Here is a 24,811-nt window from a genome sequence, read left to right as displayed (position 1 = left end):
GAGAGTGGCCCACTATCCGATATCAAAGGCCAAGACCATTTATCTCAGTTCACCTTTGGAACATAGACATTCTTGGAATTGATTAACACGGGCAAGAAGTCAATGAGATAAAAATACAAAATGTCAGAAGTCCTCAAATGGTAAAGCAATGTCTGCAGAGAGGAAAAACAGAAACAGTATTGATGCGTCAGCCGAACTTTTCACCTAATAAAAGATTATTTACTGAAAATATTACCTGTTTCGAGACACATGAGCTGGGGTCTTGAGCAAAGGACTGAGCAATGTTTAAGATGGTGGTGGTGGGGGACAGAGGAGAGGATCGTTGCTGGGGAATGTGCTTGGAATCACCACCGCCATCCTCGTGGATGCTCTGAATGTCCTGAGGTCGACTGTGGAAGTTGCCCCCGGGCACGGAGGCTGAGCGGTGAGACGGTGCGTTAGTGGGTCAACGTGCCATAAGTTCACAAGTTTATAGGAGTAGAATTGGGCCATTCGGCCCATCGAGACTACTCCGTCATTCAATCATGGCTGACCCATCCCATTTTCCTGCCTTCGCCCCATAACCCTTGACACCCGTTCAAATCAAGAATTTGTCTATCTCTGCCTTAAAAATACACACTGACATGGCCTCCACAGCCCTCTGTGGCAATGAGTTCCACAGATTAACTACCCTCTTACTAAAGAAGTTCCTCCTCAACTCTGTTTTAAAAGATTGCCCTTTAACTCTGAGGCTATGACCTCTGGCCCTAGACTCTCCCACCAGTGGAAACATCCTCTCCACATCCACTCCATTTATTCCTTTCATTATTCTGTGTTTCAATGAGGTTCCCCCCTCCTCCCCCCCAACCTTCTAAACTCCAACGAGCAGAGGCCCAGTGCTGTCAAGTGTTCATCATATGCTAACCCACTCATTTCTGGAATCATTCTCGTAAACCTTTAGACCCTCTCCAGAGCCAGCACATCCTTCCTCAGATATGTGGCCCAAATTTGCTCACAGTACTCAATATGCGGCCTGACCAGTACTTTATAGAGCCGGGTCGAGGTGTCGGTGGAGTGGGCCACTGAAGGCTCTGCAGTAGCCTGGGGCATGAGCGCATCAGGCGCCGCTCCTAGAGGCTGAACATGCGGATCGGATGCAGCCTGCAACGGTGCAGTGGAGGACATCGACAACATCGTCTGACCAGGTCGACCTCTGCAACCCTAACCCTGACAATTCAGATCAGTCTGAAGAAGGGTTTCGGCCCGAAACGTCGCCTATTTCCTTCGCTCCATAGATGCTGCTGCACCCGCTGAGTTTCTCCAGCATTTTTGTGTACCTTCGATCTTCCAGCATCTGCAGTTCCTTCTTGAACACAATGGGCCTTTATAGTTAATACTACACGAACGTGAAGGGTACAAATTGGTGGCAGGAATGTAGTGACTCTTCTGTACTCCCTCAGTGTAATCCACTTACACTCTTGTACTATATGAAATAATAATATTGTGCCTATATGTAATAAAACTTCAACTGAACTGTATGTAAAAAAAATAATTTCACTGTAGCTAGGTACATGAGCAAAGACCCACACCATCCTGGCCACGCGCTCATCTCACCACTGCCATCGGGAAGAAGGTACAGGAGCCTGAGAACTGTAACGTCCAGGTTCAGGAACAGCTTCTTCCCTACAGCCATCAGGCTCTTAAACACTACAACCTCGTAAGCTATGAACTACAATAGACTATTATTATTATTATTATTGGACTGTTATTGTTTGTTCTTTTTTTTCCGAGTTTTTGTTATATTATTTATTATGATTACACATTCTGTTGTGCTGCAGCAAGTAAGAATTTCATTGTTCTATCTGGGACATATGACAATAAAACACTCTTGACTTGACTTTAGACATTAGAAATGCAGCACGTTAACAGGTCCTTCAGCCCACTGAGTCTGCGTTGACCACCCCGCACACTACCACTATCCTACCCACGAGGGACAATTTACAATTTTACTGAAGCCAATTAAACTACAAACCGGTACGTCTTCAGTGTGGGTGGAAACCGAAGCTCCCGGAGAAAACCCACAGGGAGAACGCACAAACTCCGTACAGACAGCACCCATAGTCAGGATCGAACTCTGGCGCTAGAAGGCAGCAACTCTACCGCTGTGCCACCCTTAATATGGACAATGAAGTACCATTGAACACATAGACCAATATTTTACCCGATTTGGTCTCCTCAAACAGCTTGATTTGTTCAGTATTTCCAGATTCCCTGCATATTGCAGTTTTGTGCTTTCTGATAAGAAATTTTAGAAAATGTACTCATTATCCAAACTACAGGGGAAGCAGCTTGAATATTTCCAGAGTCTAGCTGCAAGTAGATTTTTGTTATTGCCCCTGTGAAATATCTTGGCCGTCTCTACAGGATGGCAACACTGCAGCAGGTACCCGGGAGCTCATCACTACCACCTGGTGGCAAATGTTGGGTTTGCTCCCAGGAACAGAACAAAGATGAATAAAGCAGCAGTTTACAGCAGTAGATACAGCGCGGAAACAGGCACTTCAGCCCATCGAGTCCACGCCGGCCTGCAATCACCTGTTCACACTAGTTCTATCCTACACACACTTGGGATAATTTACTATTTTACCAAGCCAATTAACCTGCAAACCTGTACGTCCTTGGAGTGTGGGAGGAAACCGGAGCACCCGGAGAAAACCCACGCAGGTCACAGGGAGAATGAGATTGTATTAAGTCGATTTGTGGTGTAAATGTTTATTATGGGGAAAATTTAACATTGCCTTATAATCTAAAACGGGAAAACAAGTGATAAATAAAAGCATAATTACAAAAAAAAACATTTCAGAATGTGACTGTTTACATTTTTCATTTTTTTACTTTACATCATAGATAAAATAATTAGGTTTTCACTTTTTCTTTACACAGAGAATCAAGAAAAAATACACGGTGTACCTCAGTAGAAGTTAATCCTCAGGAACCCTTTTTTTTTGTAAGCAGAGAGGTATATAAAATGCTTGAGAGAGATCCTGAGCGCTCCACAATTCAGTTAGTGCATATGCATTTTCCGTACAAGGCAGCCGTGTCTGAATCGAGCAGGTTAAACGGCATTGAAAATGGGGACCAGGGTGGGGACTCTGGAGGCTGGAATCAAAACAGGTCGGTAAGATTCCTGCGCCTCCACTCGTCTCTGTCGGGCTGGTCAGTCCAGGATGTTTCAGGGAGTTCTCATGGAATGTTTACATCTAGTAGCCCTTTCGAAATTAGGTTATGGTCGAGGAATATAATGGAGGGCAGGAGAAGGAACGGGTTATGCATTTACCAAATTTACAGTGCATCGAGAGAATTTAAACATTCATTTAAAAAAAACTTGCAAAATCACCCGTGATTAAACAAAATCTTTCTCCAAATCCACAGAAGCAAAGCTGCTGGCAAAGAAAAATAATTTTTTCAAAACTAATAAAAATAAATTATGTCTATGAACTCTTAAAACTTGTTTTTTTAAAAAGAAAAAACAAGTGTTACCTCGGCATCATGTGTCTAGTGATGTGCGGATGAATGGGTTGCTGGCAGTTTGCATCCCGTGCAATTTTGTGCACACAAACGCAAAACAAGTGAAGCCCGTTAAATTAACGATGGATTAATCAGTACATGGCAATAATGGTGAGATTGTTTTTTTTTTTAAATGGTGAGATCTGCAGTAATCTGTAGCAAACCTTCTCCTGCTAGTCTCCCCACATTGCCCTAAACTCCCTGCAGATTCCCTCACTCACTGATGCACTTGGGGCAGTTCACAGGAGCTAACCAACTAAATGAACCATGTGTCTTTGGGAAGTGGGAGAAAGCATGATAGTGGGCACGGAGTTCCAAAGCACAAAGAACTCTTCCCCGTCAAAAATATGCTGACAGTGGAAATCAACCCTTATTGTGGTTCAATATCGAATGGGCAGCGGATATTTGAGAAGGTGTCACCTAAAGACAGTTCCTATGGACACAATCTGTTTCCAAATTGAAATATTGCGCGTGGACTATACTGGCCAGTGCTGGAATTAGTGATTTGTTTATTGGATGTCCCAAACATGTTTTAAAAAGAACATTAAGGGAAGTGTGGGGTAGAGACAGCTGCTGTGGTAAAGCTCACCTGGAGCACCAACAACTCAGCTTTGTGATAGAAACATTAAGCTGTCTGTGCTAAAGACTCCCATGCATTTCAATACAGGGAGGTATCGGGGAGGTATAAAGCAACAGCCCAGCGGCACGGGCTCCTGGGTGATCCCCCTCATGCCTGAGTGGTTCTCATCTAGTGGTCATATCTGTGTACACTGACATCTCTATTCCAGTGGCAATAGAACAAGTTCACTGGCCAAACACCAATGCTAAGGCAACTCCCTCAGTTGGGGCATCCCCCCCCCCCCCCCCCTTCCTTCAGAAGTTGTACAAAGTGCGTTATTCATGTGCATAAGTCCTTACCACGCAGGTGACCATTGCAGCACATTTATTTTCCCGTAACCCACTCCCACATTCCCATCAACTCTCACCAGTTTCTGCCACTCATTATGGGGGGATGGGGGTCGGGTGGGGTGGAATGAGGTGAGAGAGGTTCCTCTTCCTTGGATGTAACTGCCTTAAGGGTTGAATGTTTCTACACCAACCAGGGTTTGGATAGGAAAGAAGTGGATGGCTGGATGAGGCTCTGTGCAACGACCAACCAGTATCCATGGAAACCGTGACCCAGCATGAGTTAGTACCTTTCAAGAGAGGAGGAGGGGAGATGGGGGAGATAAGAAGGTTTAATGGATGTACCAGACAGGAATAGTTTTCTGGGGTGGGACAGACATAGATTTAGCAGAGCTGGGTTTCTGAACAACTGTCTTACATTGAACTTTCCTCAATAGTCTAAGAGCTGGGAGGCACACAAACGTAAGATCAATGTGTGAGATAGATCCCTGTCCCAGAAAAAAAACACTGACCCTTTCTATAATTAAATAATCAAATCAAAATCCACAAAAAAAGTGGAAGAAAAATTCCATACAAGTATTAAAAATAACATTTCTGAAATTTTTAGCAGTGCCTTGAGGTTATAAAATGGAAACCTGACCACAGAATGTGTTGAAAGCATTAATTCCTGCTCTCTGCTTGGACTCTCTCCATGCAGACTAGGTATTTGGTAAAACGCATTCCCATTCCCATTGGTATTGAAGACACAACCAAAACTGAAATGCCATTGCACATTCAGACTCGAGTGAAATATTTCCCCTGACATTTGCTTTTGAGAAACCACAATAATAAAACATACATCATGGAATTGGAATTGTTTTCGGATTGAAGCAATAAGAAATATTTCCACAGTGTATGAGTATTTTTTTTCCTTTAAAGTGCTTCTTGGCATCAAACCATGCTCAGATGATGACCCTTCAAAATAGGCCGGTGGTGAGGTGTGCCCACGTTTTTAATTGTTGGTTCCATGAGTTAACGGTCCTAGACAACAACAAATTCACCATGAGTTCATGGAATCCAATTGAACAGCCTGCTGTTGTTCGTCTGTACCCAACTCAAAAGACACAACTCAATCTTACACAACATAATGTGAGACGTAACCTGGGGCTCCACAGGAATCGTTCTATGTTTCTCATTCTGTGGATCTGGCCATTTCCTTTCCTCGCGGCTAGTCCCTTCCCGCAAGGCAGAGATATGAAGGCAAAGGCAAAACTGGGTGATTCTGGTCCCGCTACAACGAAACAGTGCAAATTCTCTTCTCCCACATGCCCCCACTCCCCCCTCCCCCCATGGCCTCTAACCCGCACTTTACCACAACACAGTACTCAAGAAGATAGACACAGAATGCTGGAGTTACTCAGCAGGTCAGGCAGCATCGCTGGAGAAAAGGAATAGGTGACGTGAAGGGTCGAGACCCTTCTTCAATCTGACCCGAAAGGTCACCGATACCTTTCCTCCCGAGATGCTGCCTGACCTGCTGAGTAACTCCAGCACTTTGGTGCAAACCAGCATCTGCAGTTCCTTCCTACGCAGTACTCAAGAAAGCATCCAGTGCTCCTTCATGAGGTGCCTTAGAGAATGTGAAGGTGATCAGTGGTAACAGCGAGCCTTTGCCCCACACGATGCTGTGGGATGGAGCCCTGACAGGTGCCTGACCAAGTCTCAAGGATGCACGGGAATGACTGCACAAAGAGCTAGGCCTCCTGGTCAAAGCTCCCAATGCGGCACCTCTCCATTTGCCCCAGATCAGTTATCAACAGTGTGCGTGAGTGAGTGAGACTTCCCCCATTTAATGCCAAGTCACAGGTAACTTTATACTCTGTAGTTGATGAAGCACATTCCACACAGGACCCCGTTAAGTGGACTGGACATCCTGACCCCCGTCAGTCTGGGTTGGATTTAAAGCCAGGCTCCAGACAAGACAGACCTGTACCTGACACGCTACACCTTGGTCTAACCCTCCCCTCAAATTATAAGCAGTCCAGACAAAGACGATGCTGTACATTTTTCGGAATTGAGATGATCCAAACGAAGGCAATTAAAATATCCCAATCAGCATTCTAATAGAATGGATATAAAAGTAAAAGAAATCAAGTATAAACCTTTGTGGACACATTCCACCCTTGCAACTGTACAATTTTTGCTTTTTAAAAACATTATACATTCAGGATTTAATTTTACACTAATATTTGACGTTGTTTTTCCCCCCTCAATTTTTTAAAAATATTAACATTTTGGGAGGGGGAAGACCAAACCTCAGAACCATTGTCCCCCTCGAAAGGGAGAATCGCACTTCCACTAAAAGCCATTGCACACACGGCTATGCTATTTACATTTATAACCCCATGGTGAGTTGGAGAGAGATTTTTCTTCCCAGCAACACCGGAAATGATAAGAAAGATATTTGGCCGGTACTTCACTCTCTGGCCTCTGCAGCTTGACCGATTTTAGCCACCCTTATTTTCCAGATGGTCAGATCATTTTGGTCGGGTAGATTTAAAAGCATCAGGAGCTCTCTCTCCACCAATGCCCACAGTGTGTGGATGAAGCTTCAGTGAACGGGGGGGGAGTGGAGCATTCTCACTGGACTATAGGTCAATTAGCACAGAGGCACTGCCATTCCTCACAGTTTGTGCCAGGAGAGAGTACGTCGAGATCTGGTGGTGAAAGTCCTTTCATGAGGGGTTGTTGACCAAGGCGCTGTTCACCAAGTTTGTTACATGGATCTTCTGTGATTTTTCGCTGCGGGAGACATCAAAAGCTTAAATCAAACCAGTCAAATGTCATACTCTGAATCCACCTCCTCGGATAAGTCCAGTGACGGAGGTACCTCAAACTCGGGCTCTTCTCTCCTGACACAACTGAGAGGGATCCGCAGCCTCTTGCTTTGTTACAGTTCCAATGTTCGAACTTAACAGAACGGAAAACAGTGGAAACATTTCACTTCCCGATTGAATTTTATCTCCATCCGCACCCAACGGCAGTCGGGACATTAAATCTTCGCCCGCAGACTTCACTTTTCTTTTTTAGTGCCCTGGGTCAGTGCTTTCCCAATCGATTCTTTTGTTGTGCAGAGAGGTCATTGCACCAACTATATATATATTGATAGGTTCTGCCTGCACTTGGAGCAAAACCTTCACAACTAGAAGTGGAGGAAGACATGGCGGTATCAGGTTGGACCAACTGAAGACACCCACACAGAGGCATTGCAGCAATGCCGGTCTCCTCTCTCTCTCTCTCTCTCTCCTCCCACTGCCTCCCCAAACACCCGAGGTGCCAGTCCCGTCCTAGTGCAGGATAGCTCAACAGTAGAAAACCTCTTCGCTGCCCAGTAGCTCAGTTGCAGGACGCTTCGTGTCCGAGCCTGCTTGGTGGAACTTCGGGTTGCCTGTTGCTGGGAGGACATCTGAGGGAAAACAGAACCAGGAGATGATACTTTAATCAGTGGATCCTGCAGAAGAAATGATGGTGAAAACAGCATCCAAGCTAGTGTCATCAACGGTTATTATAAGGCAGGTGAAGGAAGGAACTGCAGATGCTGGTTTATACTGAAGATAGACACAATAGACAATAGGTGCAGGAGTAGGCCATTCAGCCCTTCGAGCCAGCACCGCCATTCAATGTGATCATGGCTGATCATCCCCAAACAGTACCCCGTTCCTGCTTTCTCCCCATATCCCCGGACTCCGCGATCTGGAGTGACTCAGCGGGACAGGCATCATCTCTGGAGAGAAGGAATGGGTGACGTTTCGGGTCGAGGCCCTTCTTCAGACTCATTATGTTGTTATGAGACAACTGGCTTGCCAATAAATAGCCATCTTAATCATCAATGCCATCTCAAATGACAATCCAGACTTGGATTATTTTCTCTGAAACGTCAGAGATTGCGGGAGACCTGATAGAAGTATATAAAATGACAAGAGGCATAGACAGCGTAGACAGTCAGAATAGATGAAGGAGTCGGTCAGAATATTTCTCCTAGGAGTGAAAAAATCAAGGGCATGGCTCTAAGTTGAGAGGGACAAAGTTTAAAGGAGACAAGCAGAGCAATTTTCTTTTCACAGAGGGTGGTGAGTGTCTTGAACACACTGTTGAAGCAGTTATAACAGTGGTGATTTAAAGACTTTTGGATTGGCATATGGATATGCAGGGAATGGAGGGATATGGGTTATGATAAGATAAATAAGTGATAGTCTTGGCATCATGTTCAGCACAGACACTCTGGGCCGAAGGGCCTGTACTGTTCTATGTTCCAAATGTATGCCTCACTAACGTCACCTTGAATACCTGTCTCTTCAACTTAAAGATGCCATCTTAAATGTCTAACTAACACCACCTTAAATGTGTAGGAAGGAACTGCTTTTTGCTGGTTTGAAACCGAAAATAGACACACAATGCTGGAGTGACTCAGCGGGACAGGCAGCATCTCTGGAGCGAAGGAATTGGTGATGAAGGATCGCGACACGAAACGTCATCCATTCCTTCACTGTTAAGTGTGAATATTGGAACTGTAACAAATCAGAGATGCTGCCTATCCCGCTGAGTTACTCCAGCGTTTTGTGTCTACCACCTTAAAACTGACAGATCCTGCTCAGGTCCCACAGTCTGCCTGTGACGTACCAGGTCCATACTCCGATGGCAGGTTCCCAGACCTCTGCCCCTTGTTCTTGCGGTGCTTGGACTTCTTCTCCTTCGGCTTGGCTAGCTTGAGTAACCGTGGGGGGATGGGGTTGTTAGTCTGGTTAGTGCCACTTGGTTGATTGGTGGGTTTCTTGGAGGAGGCCTGTGTGGTGTCTGTGCAGGGGGGGTCGGGGAAGTTCTCCGACGAGCCCCTCTTGGTGAGGTGTGCGTCCGCGGGCTCCTGGTTTAACGAGTTGCAACTGGGGTGTTTCGTCGTGCTCGGCGAGCCCTCGTCTGCTTGCGTTGCCGAGTCTCGGTCTGAAGCCTGGGAGCAGAGAGAGAGAGAGAGTCCACATAACTCAGGGGCACCACCCCCAGTAGCTCACCCACCCCCACCTGTACCTCAGCACCCCACCTCCCCCTCCCCTCCCCTTACTATAGCACCCCACCTCCACACACCACCTCCACCCCCCTCCCTGTACTTTAACACCTCACTTCCCCCTACCCTACACCCCTCCCCTCACTTATCTCAACACCCCACCCCTCACTCCACACCCACCCCCTCCCCGTACCTCAGCATCCCTCCTCCATTCCCTTCACCTCAGCACCCTGCCTCCCCCTACCCCACGACCCCCCACCCCTCCTGTACCTCAGACCCCTCAGCTTAGGAGGTTGGACACTTCCCATCCAACTGAAATCCATTGGGATTTCAGTGAGAGGTGGGATGAGAAGCAATGCTCTCCAGTGGCCCGTGACAGGGAAAGGAAGCATTTGTGACTGTATCCCAGCCCTGACCCACATCTACCCTTCTGCTATTAAAGGGGCTATTCAGCCTGAATTTGATTATAACCCAACTTCATTGCAGAAATTGGACTATTTCTCTGGGACTGGAATACTGAAAAACTATATTCAGCCCTCTGGTTATTATAATCTTTGCTCTACATGTTGCTCTTGTATAGTTTTATCTAATGTTATTGCACAGCATGCAAACAAAGGCTCTTCACATGCGACATTGATAAACCAATACCAAGTCTGAATTAAAAAAAGCCTAATGGGTCAGGTAGCATCTATGGAGGGAATGGACAAGTGGCAATTTGGAACGGGATTAGAAAGTCTGAAGTAGGGTTCCGACCCAAAATGTTGTCTAATCATTTCTCTCCCCGATGCTGCCTGACCCGCTGAGTTACTCCAACACTTCACTCAAGATCCCAACATCTGCAGTTCCTAATGACTCCAATAACAAGTCTGGAGTGGATAAAGATAAGTTGGAGAAATAAGGAACGTCAGATGCTGGCTTTCAAAAAAGGACAAAGTGCTGGAGTAACTCAGCTGATCAAGCAGCATCTCTGGAGTACATGGATAGGTGATGTTTCGTATTGGGATCCTTCAGTCTCAATCGTAAAACATTGTCTGTCCATTTCCCTCCACAGATGCTGCCCGACCCACTGAGTTCCTCCAGCACTTTACTTGCTCAAGATTACAGCATCTATAATCACTTGTATCTCCACTTTAGAATTAGGAACTGGGTTATCCAAACTGTAGAAACAAGGAATTGCAGATGCTGGTTTACAGAAGAAGACAGAGAGTGCTGGAGTATCTCAGTGGGCAGGCGGCATGTCTGGAGAACATGGATGGGTGATGTTTTGGGTCTTGACACCTCATTCGACTGATTCTTTGCAGGATGAAGAGAAGATCTTCCAACCCAGCGGTATGAGTATTGACTTCTCTAACTTCAAGTAACCCTTGTATCCGCTCTAACTCCGTCCCTCCCGCACACTAGTCGTCCTACTAGTTTCACTGTCTTTCTATTGAGTTTCACCTACCCCACTGCCAGCAATGGACCATTGTGGACTCCACTTTTCCTTGATCATCGTTGCTTTTTGCATATCCTTAATTCATTTGTTCTATGTACCTTTTATATTTCTCAATAGACAATAGGTGCAGCAGTAGGCCATTCAGCCCTTCGAGCCAGCACCACCATTCAATGTGATCATGGCTGATCAACCCCAATCAGTACCCCGTTCCTGCCTTCTCCCCATATCCCCTGACTCCGCTATCTTTAAGAGCCCTATCTAGCTCCCTCTTGAAAGTATCCAGAGAACTGGCCTCCACCGCCCTCGAGGCAGAGAATTCCACACACTCACAACTCTCTGTGAGAAAAAGTGTTTCCTCATCTCCGTTCTAAATGGCTTACCCCTTATTCTTAAACTGTGGCCCCTGGTTCTGGACTCCCCCAACATCGGGAACATGTTTCCTGCCTCTAGCGTGTCCAAACCCTTAACAATCTTATATGTTTCAATAAGATCCTCTCTCATCCTTCTAAACTCCAGAGTGTACAAGCCCAGCCGCTCCATTCTGGTTTCCCTTTCCCCTGACTCTCAGTCTGAAGAAGGGTCTGGACACTCAAACGTCACCTATTCCTTTTCCGCATCCCCAGAGATGCTGCCTGACCCGCTGAGTTACTCCAGCTTTGCGTGACTAGCATGGGCCAGATCAAATTGGCTGCTACCGGTGATGGGGGAGTGAAGCACAAGAGGGGTGAAAGCCCTGCTGCCCCCGGACCCCATCGGTACCTGTGAGCTGAGGGAGTCAGAGTGCAAGAGGTCTTCTTGTCTTTGGTGGGTGAGCTGCTCCTCCCTGCGTTTCAGCAGCTCCCGCTCCTTCTCCAGCTGCCTCTGGGTGGTCCGCAGCCTCTCCAGGTCCTGCTGGTACTCATCCTTCTTCATCCGCAGCTCCTCGCGATGCTTCTCCACCTCGGCCCGCTGCCTGGCGGTCTCGTCATCCCGCAGGGCCGCCCCGGCCTCCCGCTCGTTCAGCTCCCTCTCCCGGCTCTCGCACTCCTTCTCCCAGCGCCGCCGCTCCTCCAGCTGCCGACGCAGGTTGGCCAGCTCCTGCCGGTTCTTCTCCAGGCTGCGCTGCTTCTCCTGCTCGACCAGCGTGTTGGGCCGGGCCTGCGACCGCACCAGCCGCTCGCTCAGGGCCTGCTTCTGGTCCTCGATGAACGAGTCCTGTTGCACCACCACTGCCTGGCGAGTGGGAGGGAAGCAAAGCCACAGTCATCGATCAGGTGGGGAGGGGGGGGGGGGGTTGGGGTACATTTCAAAGAGTGCAACACAAAGGGCGGCACAGCAGTAGAGTTGCTGCCTCACAGCGCCAGAGATGGCGGTTCGATTCTGACTACGGGTGTGGTCTGTGAGGGTGCTGTTTGTACGTTCTCCTGTGCTTCGGTAAAATTGTATATTGTCCCTAGTGTGTAGGATAGTGGTAGTATATGTGGTGATTGCTGGTTGGTGAGGAGTCTGTGGGCCGAAGGGCCTGTTTCCGCACTGTATCTCTAAAGTCTATGTCAAGCACTATCTCAAAAATAAAGTCTAAAGAAGTGTCACCCCCACATGCTGAGAGATCTATATAGATGGAGGAATCACATCCTTTAGCAATGTTTTAATCGGACTTTAACTGGCACTAAATGTTATTCCCTTTATCCGGTAACATCCAGTTACATAACAACCAGTGATGGTGATTTTACGTCAAGATACAGATACAGATTTACACTGTGGACAGCTCGAATACAATCAAGCATCGTCTTTCCACTGACCGGATGGCACTTTATCTCTTTGCACCTTATTATTTGTTTTGTGTGTGTGTGTGCGTGTGCGTGTGCGTGTGTGTGTGTGTATGTGTGTGTATGTGTGTGTGTGTGTGTGTGTGTGTGTGTGTGTGTGTGTGTGTGTGTGTGTGTGTGTGTGTGTGTGTGTGTGTTGGTGTGTGTGTTGTGTGTGTGGGTGTGTGTGGGGTGATGGTGTGGGTGTGTGTGTAGATGTATGTGGTGTTGCGGGGGGGGTGTACTCTGTGGTGTGTGTGATGTTGTGTGTGTGTGCTGTGTGTGGTGGTGTGTGTGTCATATGTGTGTGGTTGGTGTGTGTGATGTGTGGTGGTGTTGGGTGTAGTGGGTGTGCTGTGCGTGTGCATGTGGTGTTGGGTGTGTGATGTCTGTGTGTGTCTCTGTGTGTGTGTTGTGTGTGTTGGTGTTGTGGGTGTGTTGTCTCTGTCTGTGTGTGTGTGTGTGGTGTGGGTCGCTGTATAGTGGTGTGGTGGGGTGTGTTTGGCTGTGTGTTTGTGTGGTTTTGTGTGTGTTTGGGTGTTTGTGGTGTGTTTGTGTGTGTGTGTGTGGGTGTGTGTGTGTGTGTGTGTGTGTGTGTGTGTGTATGTGTATGTGTGTGTGTGTATATGTATGTGTGTGTGTGTGTGTGCGACAGTGTGTGTTAGTGTGCGTGTGTATGTGTGTGTTGGTGTGTGTGTGTGTGTGTATGTGTGTGTGTGTGTGTGTTTGTGTGCGCGTATGTATGTGTGTGTATATGTGCGCGTGTGAGCGTATGTGCGCGCGAGTATGTGTGTGTGTATGCGCGAGTGTGAGTGTGTGTGTGCGCGAGTGTGAATGTGTATGCGCGAGTGTGAGTATGTGTGTGTATGCGCGAGTGTGAGCGTGTGTGTGAGTGTGTGTGTGTGCGCGCGCGAGTGTGTGTGTATGCGCGAGTGTGAGTGTGTGCGCGTGCGTTAGTGTGTGTGTGTGTGCGCGTGCATTAGTGTGTGTGTTGCATGCGAGAGTGTGTGTGTATCTACTGTATGTATGTATATGTGTCTAAAAGTATATACACACACCCTGGACATTTTTTTTCCTCGTTTATTATATTGTTTACAGTGTACTTTGTTTAAATATTCTGTTGTGCTGCTGCAAGTTGGAATTTCATTGTTCTATCTGGGACAATGAAATTAAAACACTCTTGACTGAATAAAGAAGCTTTTCACTGTACCTCGCTACACGTGCCAATAATAAACTAAACTAACCATGACCCCCAATAATGAGAACATGATGGACTCACCTGTAACCCAAGCAGCAATTGCTGGAGGTTCAGCACCTTCTGAAGCACATGCTGAAACACAAAACAGTTTGTGTAAGGCTGGAACAACTCCACACTCGGAGAGAAGCAAATTCATTGGGAACAAATAGTTATTGATTACATTATGGAGCACTATCGCCCTTCCCATAGCTACACATTTTGATTGATAAAATTTACAGCAAAGGCAGAGGTCATTTATTATTGGCCACAAACATTTGATGTCTTCATTTTTCAATGCTTTATCATCATATATTCATCAACAATAAAAAAAAGTCCTACCTCGTTCTTTCTGATTGGCAGCAGATTCGCCGTCAGCCCCTTTGAAAGGAAAGTGAAATACTGATGAGACTTTGCACCTATTTTGGCAAACTTCAAATTAAAAATGACTTGAACTCTGCAAGAAACTGCGCTTCCAAACTCACTGAGAGAATGCATCAGGATATCCCTCACTGTACCACACTACACAAGGGCGGGGGGGGGGAAGACTCAGAATAAGTTAAGAGGGATATATTTGGGAAATATTGTGGAATTTCTAATTAAAAAATAAAAACCTAGTCATGATAGACACAAAATGCTGGTGTAACTCAGCGGGTCAGAGGAAAAGAGAATAGATGGCGTTTTGAATCAGAACCCTTCCTCAGTTTATTAAGCCATCTAAACATCATCTATTCTTCTTCTTCTGCTAAACTTGTGTAGAGCATTGATAGGGAGCACTGTAGTTCAAGTTACTGAAGTGTACCATGGAGTCACACAGTCACGTAAACAACCCGATGATTTGGCCTCCACAGCCGCCTGTGGCAATTAATATCCTAATGCTGCCACTTGTTTCTATACAATCTTGTTCCATTACTATCTTTTCTAAACGTACCCAATCAAAGACTTCCCCTTTTCTTCCCTGGTCATGCCCCATGCCCTCGCCTCCAGCAGAAAACCTCTCTGACACCAGCTTCCTGTTCTGCTGAAAGATCATCCGTGTGAGATTTTAAATGGTTTCGACTCCAAATAAGAAGCCAAGCACTCTGTACAATGCTCTTCCATTTCCTAATCGGAACATAAATTCAGGCGGCTTGAAGCATGCACAACCTAACAGATAAAGTGTTTATAATTCTTACACTCATCCTGCAACCTATTTTGTTCGAGGGTCTTATTTGATAGGCACGAGACGCCAGATACTGCCTGACCTGCTGAGATCCTCCATCAGTATGTTTATTGCTTATTTGACAGACTCTCTCCGAACAGGGACAGTCACATTAGCAGTTTTAACTTCTCATCTGTTTGTGGCTCGGTTGGCAACATTCAGTCAGCACCAATCAGATGAACAGATGTAAATAATTACCAACAGGATGCAAAGAACCACCAAGATTAGGGACTCTGGCCTGATCTCGTTAATAGGATCCGACTTTCATTCCATTTTCCAGCCCTATCCCCATAAACCTCGATTCCCTTTGAACCCTCAAAAGTGACGAGTCTCCATTTTTATAGGCACTAGACCAAGGGGGACTCGTTGTGTCCCGTCCCCTCAACGCGCCGTTGCGGGGGGGCTGTGGCGTCACACGCACACTAACCACCCCCCCACACACACAGGGGGGGGAGGAGGGGGGGGGGGAGAGAGGAGTGGGGAGAGAGGGGGGTGAGAGTGGGGGAGTGGGGGAAGGGAGGGGAGAGGGGAGGAGATGGAGAGGGGGCAGAGGGGAGAGAGAGGAGGGGCGAGAAAGGGGGGAGTGGGGGAGAGTAGGGGGATAGTGTCTGAACATCCAAATCAATAGTGGAGAATTCCAAAGATACACAACGCTGGGAAGAACGCTCTCCATCTTAGACCCGGCAGATGTTGGTCATGGGATGGTAGGAAGAACCGGGGGGGTGGTCTTATAATCTGTCCAACCTCTGCCTGCAGTGAATACCCTCCCAGTCCTGGCAAAGTTCTGGTAAACATCCTCTGCACCCTTTCCAAAGCTTCCACTTCCTCCTCTAATGGGGTGACCAGAACTGTACGCAATACTCCAGTTGAGGCCTAACCCAAGTCTCACAAAGCAGCATTGTGACTTCCTGACTCTTACACTCAATGCCTCTGACCTGCTACAGCTTTACGGGCACATTCATGCAGAAACGCAACTAACTAATATACAATTATACAATTAATTATTAATGAACACTTGGTAACCAGACTATTATAATGCAATGAGGAAAATGTTTTGGAATTTGTGAGTTTCTCTGTCGCACCCTGAGAATGATGAACTTTAGCCGCAGTGGCAAAGAGGACGTTTGCACCCCTCGCCCATTCTCCTTCCATTGAACGACAATTCCAAAAAACACTTAAGTCACACTAATTGCTCTGGACCTTCCCTAGACTTCTTCCTGTTAAAACATTAACCATATAACCATATAACAATCACAGCACGGAAACAGGCCATCTCGGCCCTACAAGTCCAATTAGCACACATTTTCATTCTGGTAGTTTCAGAGTCGCCATTTCGTAGAATACACCACACAGAACAGCACAGGAACAGACTCTTCGACACACATTGTCGCTTCCTGCTTGTTTTAAAACTTCTAGATTTATTCAATTAACTGCCTTCACATTTCCCAGCACCAGTGATGGGATTTCAATCCATTCTCCTGATCAACAGTCAGATTTCTTTTGGAGACACAAGGAACTGCAGATTCCCAAATCTCGAGGAAAATGGAAAGTGCTGGAGGAACTCAGCGGGTCAGGGAGCATCTAGGGAGGGAAATGGACAAACGATATTTTGGGTCGGGACACTTCATCAGATTTTTCACCCCCAATTATTCATCTTTTGCGATCTGTTCATTACTAGAAAGTAATGATTACTATTATTCATAAGGTCATCAGTGATAGGAGCAAAATTAGGCCATTGGGCCCATCAAGTCTACTCCACCATTCAATCATGGCCAATCGATCTCTCCCTGCTAACCCCATTCTCCTGCCTTCTTCCCATAACCCTTGACACCCGTGCTAATCAAGAATCTATCTATCTCTGCCTTTGCTTTATTCCTCGGCAAAGCAGAGGGCATTGGTGAGTCTGCAGTCGCATCTCGGCAGTGGGTTTGCGAGTCCTGAAGGAAATTGGTCAACTAGTTAGGTTGTCGAGCTTGTTTATAATTCCTAACTATTGAATTGTTGGTCCAGGTTTCCGGTTTGAACATATATATTTTGGACTAACACCTGCCCAGGTCTTTGGATTACCTCAGCTGTTGACCTCAGCTAAGAGACGGACAGAGTTCCGGGTCGTGGACTGTGCATCAGAGTTGGGAAAGGAACCAAGTTACAGTCAAAGTTGCCGTGCTGGTCTAGCCGATTTTCTGGGCTCTTGGATGTATGTAATATATTTTTAATTGACTTTTCTTTTTACATGTGCACACTCACAAACTCCACCGGCACACACTTTCAGGATGGACCAGTGAGCCAGATTGAAGCCGCATCTCATGTTCATACTTCATAGGAGCGGAATTAGGCCATTCGGCCCATCAAGTCTACTCCGCCATTCAACCATGGCTGATCTATCTATCTATCCCTCTCAACCCCAGTCTCCTGCCTTCTCCCCATAACCCCATGAAAACCCCAATGACTGGGCCTCCACAGCCGTCTGTGGCACTGAATTCAACAGATTCACCACCATCTGACTAAGGAAATTCCTCCTCACCCCCATTCTAAAGGAACTTCCTTTAATTCTAAGGCTATGGCCTGTAGTCCTAAACTCTCCCACTAGTGGAAACATCCTCCCCACATCCACTCTCTCCAGGCCTTTCACTATTCGGAAAGTTTCAATGAGGTTACCCCCCCTAAACACCAGCGAGCACAGGCCCAGTGCCGTCAAATGCTCATCATATGCTAATCCAATCATTCCTGGGATCATTCTCATGCAATTCTCTGGATTATCAGTTTAATTTTGAAGTTGGTAAGGGGACGGATGGGTGGATAGGACACTGAAACATGCTCGGAACCCATGAGAACGACACAACTATAGCCTGGTGGGAGAGGCAGCTGACTGCTGGGACTGTCAGCTGAAGCTCATGGTTCCGCTGAGGCTGCCATCACCACAGTCAGCTGGAAGTTTGCTTTCACTGCCAGAATAATTCATTAACACATAGCTGGTGGGCAGCCCAAAGCGGTTTTCACATGAGAAGAGGAAGCGTTATTGTAGTGACAGACATGACTCACCTTCTTTAAAACACTGTCTGACTCTGTTCTGCGGAGGTCTTGCGCATCTTCCACTTCATCCCTCTCTCCACCTGTAAGAGATTGCAGATGAACTCATCAAATTCACTCTTCCCTGAACTATTCACCTAGTTAGACACCTCCAGGTGCTCCACAGAGAGCAGTGTGGATGTGCTGCAGGTGTTAAGAAAAATGATACCACCAGCACCAGCTCATCTCAGCTGTGGCTCTCCAACAGTTTTACAGTCACTCACTTTTACAGTCTCTTCCCCTTGGTTTTCCTCTCCTTTCCCCGCACCACCCCCACAACAGCAGTTGTACCGGGGCTGGGATAAGAGGGACAACTATTCTGTTCAACGTGGCTGGACCTGGTCTCTCCCATTGCTCGCACATTCCAGTCGACATTAGCAGTCAGTTTAGTTTATTGTCACGTGTACCGAGGTACAGGGAAAAGCTTTTGTTGCGTGCTGACCAGCCAGCGGAAAGACAACACATGATTACAATTGAGCCATTTACAGTGTACACATACATGATAAAAGAATAACGTTTAGTGCAAAGTAAATCCAGTAAAGTCTGATCAAAGATAGTCTGATGGACCCGGTGAGGTAGGTACTTAATGAAGACGGCTCTCTGGTTTTGGTTGGATGGTGCAGTTGCCTGGTAACTGCTGGGAAGAAACTGTCCCCGACCCTGGTGGTGTGTGTTTTCACACTTCTGTACCTTGTGCCTGATGGGAGCGGGGAGACGTGGGATTGGCCAGGGTGCGACTCGTCCTTGATTATGCTGCTGGCCTTGCCGAGGCAGCCTGAGATATAAATGGAATTTATAGAAGGGAGGTAGACAAAAATACTGGAGAAACTCAGCGGGTGACGCAGCATCTATGGAGCGAAGGAAATAGGCAACGTTTCGGGTCGAACCCTTCTTCAGACTGATGTGATGGTGGGGGGGGGGGGGGGGGGGAAGAAGAAAGGAAGAGGAGGAGCCAGTGGGCTGAGGGAGAGCTGAGAAGGGGAGGAGAAGGTAGGGACTATCTGAAATTAGAGAAGTCAATGTTCATACCGCTGGGGTGCAGACTGCCCAAGCAAAATATGAGGTGCTGCTCCTCCAATTTACAGTGGTCCTCACTCTGGCCATGGAGGAGGCCCAGGACAGAAAGATTGGATTCGGAATGGGAGGGGGAGTTGAAGTGCTGAGCCACCGGGAGATCAGGTTGGTTCTTGCTGACTGAGCGGAGGTGGTGGGCGAAAGAATAGAAGGGAGGTTGGTTTGTGTGAGGATCTGGGCTGCGTCCACAATACGCTGCGATTTCCTGCGGTCTTGGATGGAGCTGTTCCCAAACCAAAAGCTGTGATGCATCCATTATGGGAATCTCCTCAGCTGTAATCCCTTCTGAGGCATGGCCAACTCCTGCCCTGATCGTGACCAGTGCAGTCGGCATCCCAAGGGTACCTGAAGGAAAGACTTTTGTTCGACAATCATCTGCGGGACAATGCTAGGATCACGTCCCGAACCTGGACCGCTGCTCACGCACCTTTCACGGCATTCATCTGATGGCTGTCAAAGCCTCCAAATGTCTCCGCTCTCCTGGGCAGAGAGATGTGGCCCATGGCTCCCTCCTGCTCTGGGGTACCAGCTGCCTGTTGTCCAAGGGCACCTCCAAAGCTCTGCGACAGCAGGTTCTGTAGGATCTCCACTGGGTAAAGGAAGAGTTGAGTCAGTACACGGATGGAAATAATACCAAGAGTAGAGGGCAATCCAATGCTGTCAGCCCACGTATCTGCTCCACATTACAAACCAAGACACCAATGCTTATTGAACCTCCTTCCAGTTGAATAATGTGTCATAATCAATGTTCTCGATGTTTTCCCACTTCCATCATTAATGTCAGAACTATCCCTGATAATTGACCTCATTTTGAAGGGAATCAAAAAGATGGGATTCAGACAATCAGGGATTGTCTACAGAATCTTCTACACACTTAAGTTACCCTTAAGGGCTTGTCCCACTTACGCGAGTTTTTCGGCGACCTGCCGGCACCCTCCGAGTGACTAGATTTCCTTCCACAAAGGACGTTTATGAACCAGCTGAGTTTGTAGCTGCTGTTGTGTTGGGATATGAACTCGCCTCCACTGGATTATTAGTCCAGTTATATAATAACCACCAAGACAAAGCAGGCCCTTCCAATGAGCAAGAAGGGGCTGAATTGTTCCCTTTCACTGCTTTTGTCGTCTAATTTAGCTGTGCTGAGCGAGGACATTTGGCTCTCAGCCACAACGTATTCTTTATCTTCACTTCAATGAACACAAAGAATTGTGAGCAGTGAGCAGAGAGAATGCTATCGATAATGCAGATGTGCAACTTCTCAGCACATCGTGCTCACAGATTGTGCATTCACATTTGATTTATTTTAACACAAATAAACCTCCTTTTTCCAGGACACAGCTTGTGTACACAGAGCGACCATGCTTTCTGGTCAGATAACAATATCAACGGGCAGTGAGACAGAAGCAGAGAGATGTCGATCTCTTATCCACCTAGGCAGGCCATTGTGCCTCTGAAAAATACAAGGAAAATCCGCTTCTGTTTCCCTGCTTCCTCTATTGAGAGCAGGGTTAATGTTCAATTCTATCTTTAATGTTAAGAGCAGTATTTGCTGAAGGCAGAGATTAAGCAGACCAGGGCTATACTCTACACAGTTTAAAAGAATGAGAAGTGATCTCATTGAAAGAGAATAAATGATAAATGATTTGGGATGCAGGGTTGACACTTTGCCTGAATCAGGGGACATGGGCCAAAAGTAAGAGACTGACCATTCCACATAGGGTCACATATACGTCAGCAAGTCGTGATGCAGCTCTGTAGTGATGATGTGCACCAACGCTGAGAAATATATTCTGAACGGTCCTTCAATAAGCTAGAATACAGTCTGATTCACCTCTTCACCATTGAACTTTGTCTATGGAATTGATGCACTACAATGCTGAGAACTATATTATGGACTCTATATCTTCCTCATTGATCCATCTATTGTATTTGAGCTTGGCTTGATAGGTATGTACAGTATCTGAGCTGTTTGGATAGCATGTAAAACAAAGCTATTTGCAGCACCTCAGTATAAATGACAACGATAAACTTCAACCTAATCCTTTTGCATACCTCTCAATCATTTTTTCTTTGTACCTTTTCATATCCCGAGTTTCCCTCTCCCCTGACTCTTAGTCTAAAGAAAGGTTTTGATCCGAAACGTGACCTATTCCTTAGCCTGACCCGCTGAGTTACTCCAGTATTTTGTGTGGCTCTTCGGTTTAAACCTAAAAGATTTTGGCTCGGCCATACTTGGAGTATTGCGTGCAGTTCTGGTCACCCTATCACATGAAAGCTATGGGGGCTTTTGGTGAGTGTGTAGAAGAGATTTATCAGAAAGCTATCTGGCTTAGGTGTGTATTGGCCAAAAGGAGAAAGTTGGACAAACTTGGGATTGTTTCCTCTGGAATGCCGGAAGCTGAGGGGAAACCTGATAGGAATTTATAACATTTTGAAGGACCAACATTTGATAGAGCAGTCAGCCAAGGGTGGAAATGTCAAAGAGTGGAGGGTGGAGGGTCGAAGGTGAAAGGGACAATGTTTAAAGGAGATGTATAGGGCATTTTTTTTTACACAGAGAGTGGTGAGTGCCTGGGACTTGCTGCTAGGGTTGGTAGATACGAGTGGCATTTACTAGAGACACATAGATTTGCAGGAATGGAGGGCTATGAATCATGTGCAGGTAGAGGAAATTAATTTATCTTGGCATCATGTTGGACACAGACATTGTGGGCCGAAGAGCCTGTTCCTATGCTGTACTGTTCTATATTCCATCGTGACCATGGGAGCTGAATTAGGTCAGTCGGCCCATTGAGTCTGCTCCACTATTCCATCATGGCTGATCTATCTTTCCCTCTCAATCACATTCTCTGCCTTCTCCCTGTAACATTTGACACCCTTCCTAATCAAGAACCTATCAATCTCTGCTTTAAAATACCCAATGACTTGGCCTCCACAGCCATCTGTAGAAGTGAATTGCACAGATTCACCACCCCCTGGCTAAAGAAATTCCTCCTCATCTCTATTGTAAAGGTATGTCCTTTTATTCTGAGCCCGTGTCCTCTGGTCCTTGACTCTCCCACTAGTGGAAACATCCTCTCCACATCTACTCTATCTAGGTTTTCCATTATTTGGTAGGTTTCAATGAGATTCCCCCCTTATCCTCATAAAATCCATCGAGTACAGGCCCTCATACATTAACCCAATCATCCCTGGAATAATTTTGGCAAACCTCTGAAATGCTGATCCAGCCTCTGCCTTAAACAACCTAACAAACGCAAGCTTAATCAGTTCAGGTCTGTAACCCTCTCCCTCTCTCTCATCTGCTCCATCCAGAATCTCCAAGGCCTTTTCCAACCTTGGTCCTCTGATCACTCCCAAATTGAACCGGGAAGGTTGAAGGCACAGTCATCAGGATTGAAAGCATCGACGAAAAGGGTGATCAACCATGGGTTTCTCAAGGGCAATACATGCCAGTTTTGATATGCCCACATCGCAAGAATGAAAGAAATATTTCATTGCAGGGGAAACTTCCAGTTGAACGTTCTGCTGTTGACGAGAGGTTCTGCCCACAGTCTACAACATCACCATTTAAAGTAATAATGAGAAAATGTCAGTCAGTTTGTCGCCACTCTGATGTCGATCAACAAACATAACAACGGCATTAGTTAGATGTGCAAATATCATGGGAATTGAAGAATTTTCTTGTGGGACAGAGCTGCCAACTTTCCGGGCTGGCATGTTGACTTACTGAGACTATTTTAAGCACATCTGGTGCCGGCTATTTCTATGTCATAGAATGCCAACTCTGTTTATGAAGTGGCTAGCAATGGCACAGCAATGTTTATTGGCGGGGGGGGGGGGGGGGGGGTGGATGTTCTATGTGGGCTTTGATCTTCATCTTCATCTTCCTGTATTAGTGAACCCACCATCCACACTTTACTGTCATCTACATTCCACAAACTTGCCCCCGCCACAATTTTTTATCTCCAACTTTTTCCAGGGCCGACAATCATGAATTTCAAGAATTCCTTTGAAAATGTTTCCTAAAGTTTCATCAAAACTCCCTGCGAGAAAGAGTAGTGGATGCAAAAAAAACTAGTCCTAAATATGCATTGAAGTGTCATAACCTGGATGAAGAGACCACAGTTCGACCCATCAAGTCTACTCCGCCATTCAATCATGGCTGATTTATCTCTCCCTCCAAACCCCATTCTCCTGCCTTCGCTCCATAACCTCTGACACCTGTACTAATCAATAATCTATCTATCTCTGCCTTAAATATATCCACTGACTTGGCCTCCACAGCCTTCTGTGGCAAAGAATTCCACAGATTCACCGCCTACTGACTAAAGGAATTCCTCCTCATCTCCTTCCTAAAAGAACGTCCTTTAATTCTGAAACTATGACCTCTAGTCCTAGACTCTCCCACTAGTGGAAACATCCACATCCAAGGGTATAGGTCCATCATCGATTTTTCAGCACCCTTGATTCCAGAGCCTTTCTGGTTTATCTGTTTTGCTGAACCAACGGAGGTTACGGTCTTGAGGGGAGAAGCTACCGGCCCGGGAACGAATCTTCCGGCTCCAGCCAGGCTAGAGCTCCAGAGCCCTGGCAGGCGGCAAATTCACTTCACCGATCGGCACAGAAGTCCCGATGAAGTCGAGATTGGCCGCCTCACCCAGCCTGGGCACCACATTTACTGGGGAGATTTCAGGAGGGGGTGGGGGTGGGGGGGTGGGAGAGAAGAATTTTGTCCAGATTAAAGTGGGGGGCGGACCTGTGATAGGGTAATCAGTTCCTTTTTAGATAGCATGGATTGAATGGGAAGAATGATCTCTTTCAATGCCCTTGACCATCTGACCTAGCATTACCTGCTCCACAAATGTACGAGTGGTCATGTTAAACGGCAGCCACCCCATGCACTAACCTTCCTTCATTGCATCCTTGATCAGCGACTCGCCTTTCGGGGCTTCCTCTGAATTAGCTCTGAACAAAGACCTTGTAATCAAGCTCTGAGATGCCTCTTCATGGCCGCTCGATTCTACCATTTCCTTGTACAGCCTCAGCTTTTCTTCCAGCAACAAGAGGATTTGTTGGTCTCTTTCCTGCAGCTTTTCTGTGTTGTGAAGGAAATCAAATGAAGAACAAAGTTCAATCAAATGCATCTGTGTTAATTGATGTGTGGGTCACATGGACTAAGCAATGGGTGAACACCGACCTGACTTAATTAATCCAGATGGTGAAAAGGGGGAACAACATTTTATTTTTCACCAGTGATCTTTCTAAAGAGGCCACTTCTGCAAAGTATGAGGGTGAATCTTTGGCCAGCTGCAGGCTGGTTACAAATTTGTCCATTGTGCAGGATTTAAACATTAAATATAATAAATAGTGTCCCATCCCGGTCATTATTTTATCCCACTTCTCCCATCTGGCAAAAGGTGCGGATGGTTGAATGCACGCACCACCAGACTCAGGAACAGCTTCTTCCCCTCTGTTATTAGGCTTCTCAATGGTCTTTCCATAAGACAGGGTACAGTCC

The 24,811-nt window shown here is 46.5% G+C and overlaps 1 protein-coding gene and 1 long non-coding RNA gene across 9 annotated transcripts in view; one reads left to right on the top strand and one right to left on the bottom strand.

The window, feature by feature from the left end:
* Positions 1-3,683: 3,683 nt before the first annotated feature.
* On the top strand, positions 3,684-20,639 carry LOC116991723. Its single transcript, XR_004416881.1, has 3 exons — positions 3,684-4,228; positions 20,495-20,498; positions 20,629-20,639. It is a non-coding gene; the product is annotated as an uncharacterized LOC116991723 (long non-coding RNA).
* The window catches only part of akap13 (A-kinase anchoring protein 13), a 394,804-nt gene continuing 375,906 nt past the window's right edge, over positions 5,914-24,811 (bottom strand). For 7 of the 8 annotated variants that reach the window (XM_033050598.1, XM_033050601.1, XM_033050602.1 and 4 more), the window contains 8 exons: positions 24,200-24,388; positions 19,718-19,879; positions 18,190-18,260; positions 14,289-14,327; positions 13,992-14,042; positions 11,685-12,137; positions 9,112-9,436; positions 5,914-7,897 (listed from right to left, as the gene is read on the bottom strand). In XM_033050598.1, the coding sequence (XP_032906489.1) occupies positions 7,794-7,897; positions 9,112-9,436; positions 11,685-12,137; positions 13,992-14,042; positions 14,289-14,327; positions 18,190-18,260; positions 19,718-19,879; positions 24,200-24,388 (1,394 nt within the window). In that variant the 3' untranslated portion in view covers positions 5,914-7,793. Of the gene's footprint in view, positions 7,943-9,111; positions 9,437-11,684; positions 12,138-13,991; positions 14,043-14,288; positions 14,328-18,189; positions 18,261-19,717; positions 19,880-24,199; positions 24,389-24,811 lie in introns of all 8 variants that reach the window. The other variant, XM_033050604.1, reaches the window with a different exon arrangement.

This window comes from Amblyraja radiata, chromosome 34, assembly GCF_010909765.2.
Source record: "Amblyraja radiata isolate CabotCenter1 chromosome 34, sAmbRad1.1.pri, whole genome shotgun sequence".
NCBI classification, from domain to species: domain Eukaryota; kingdom Metazoa; phylum Chordata; class Chondrichthyes; order Rajiformes; family Rajidae; genus Amblyraja; species Amblyraja radiata.
This window is presented reverse-complemented; position numbering and strand designations above follow the sequence as displayed.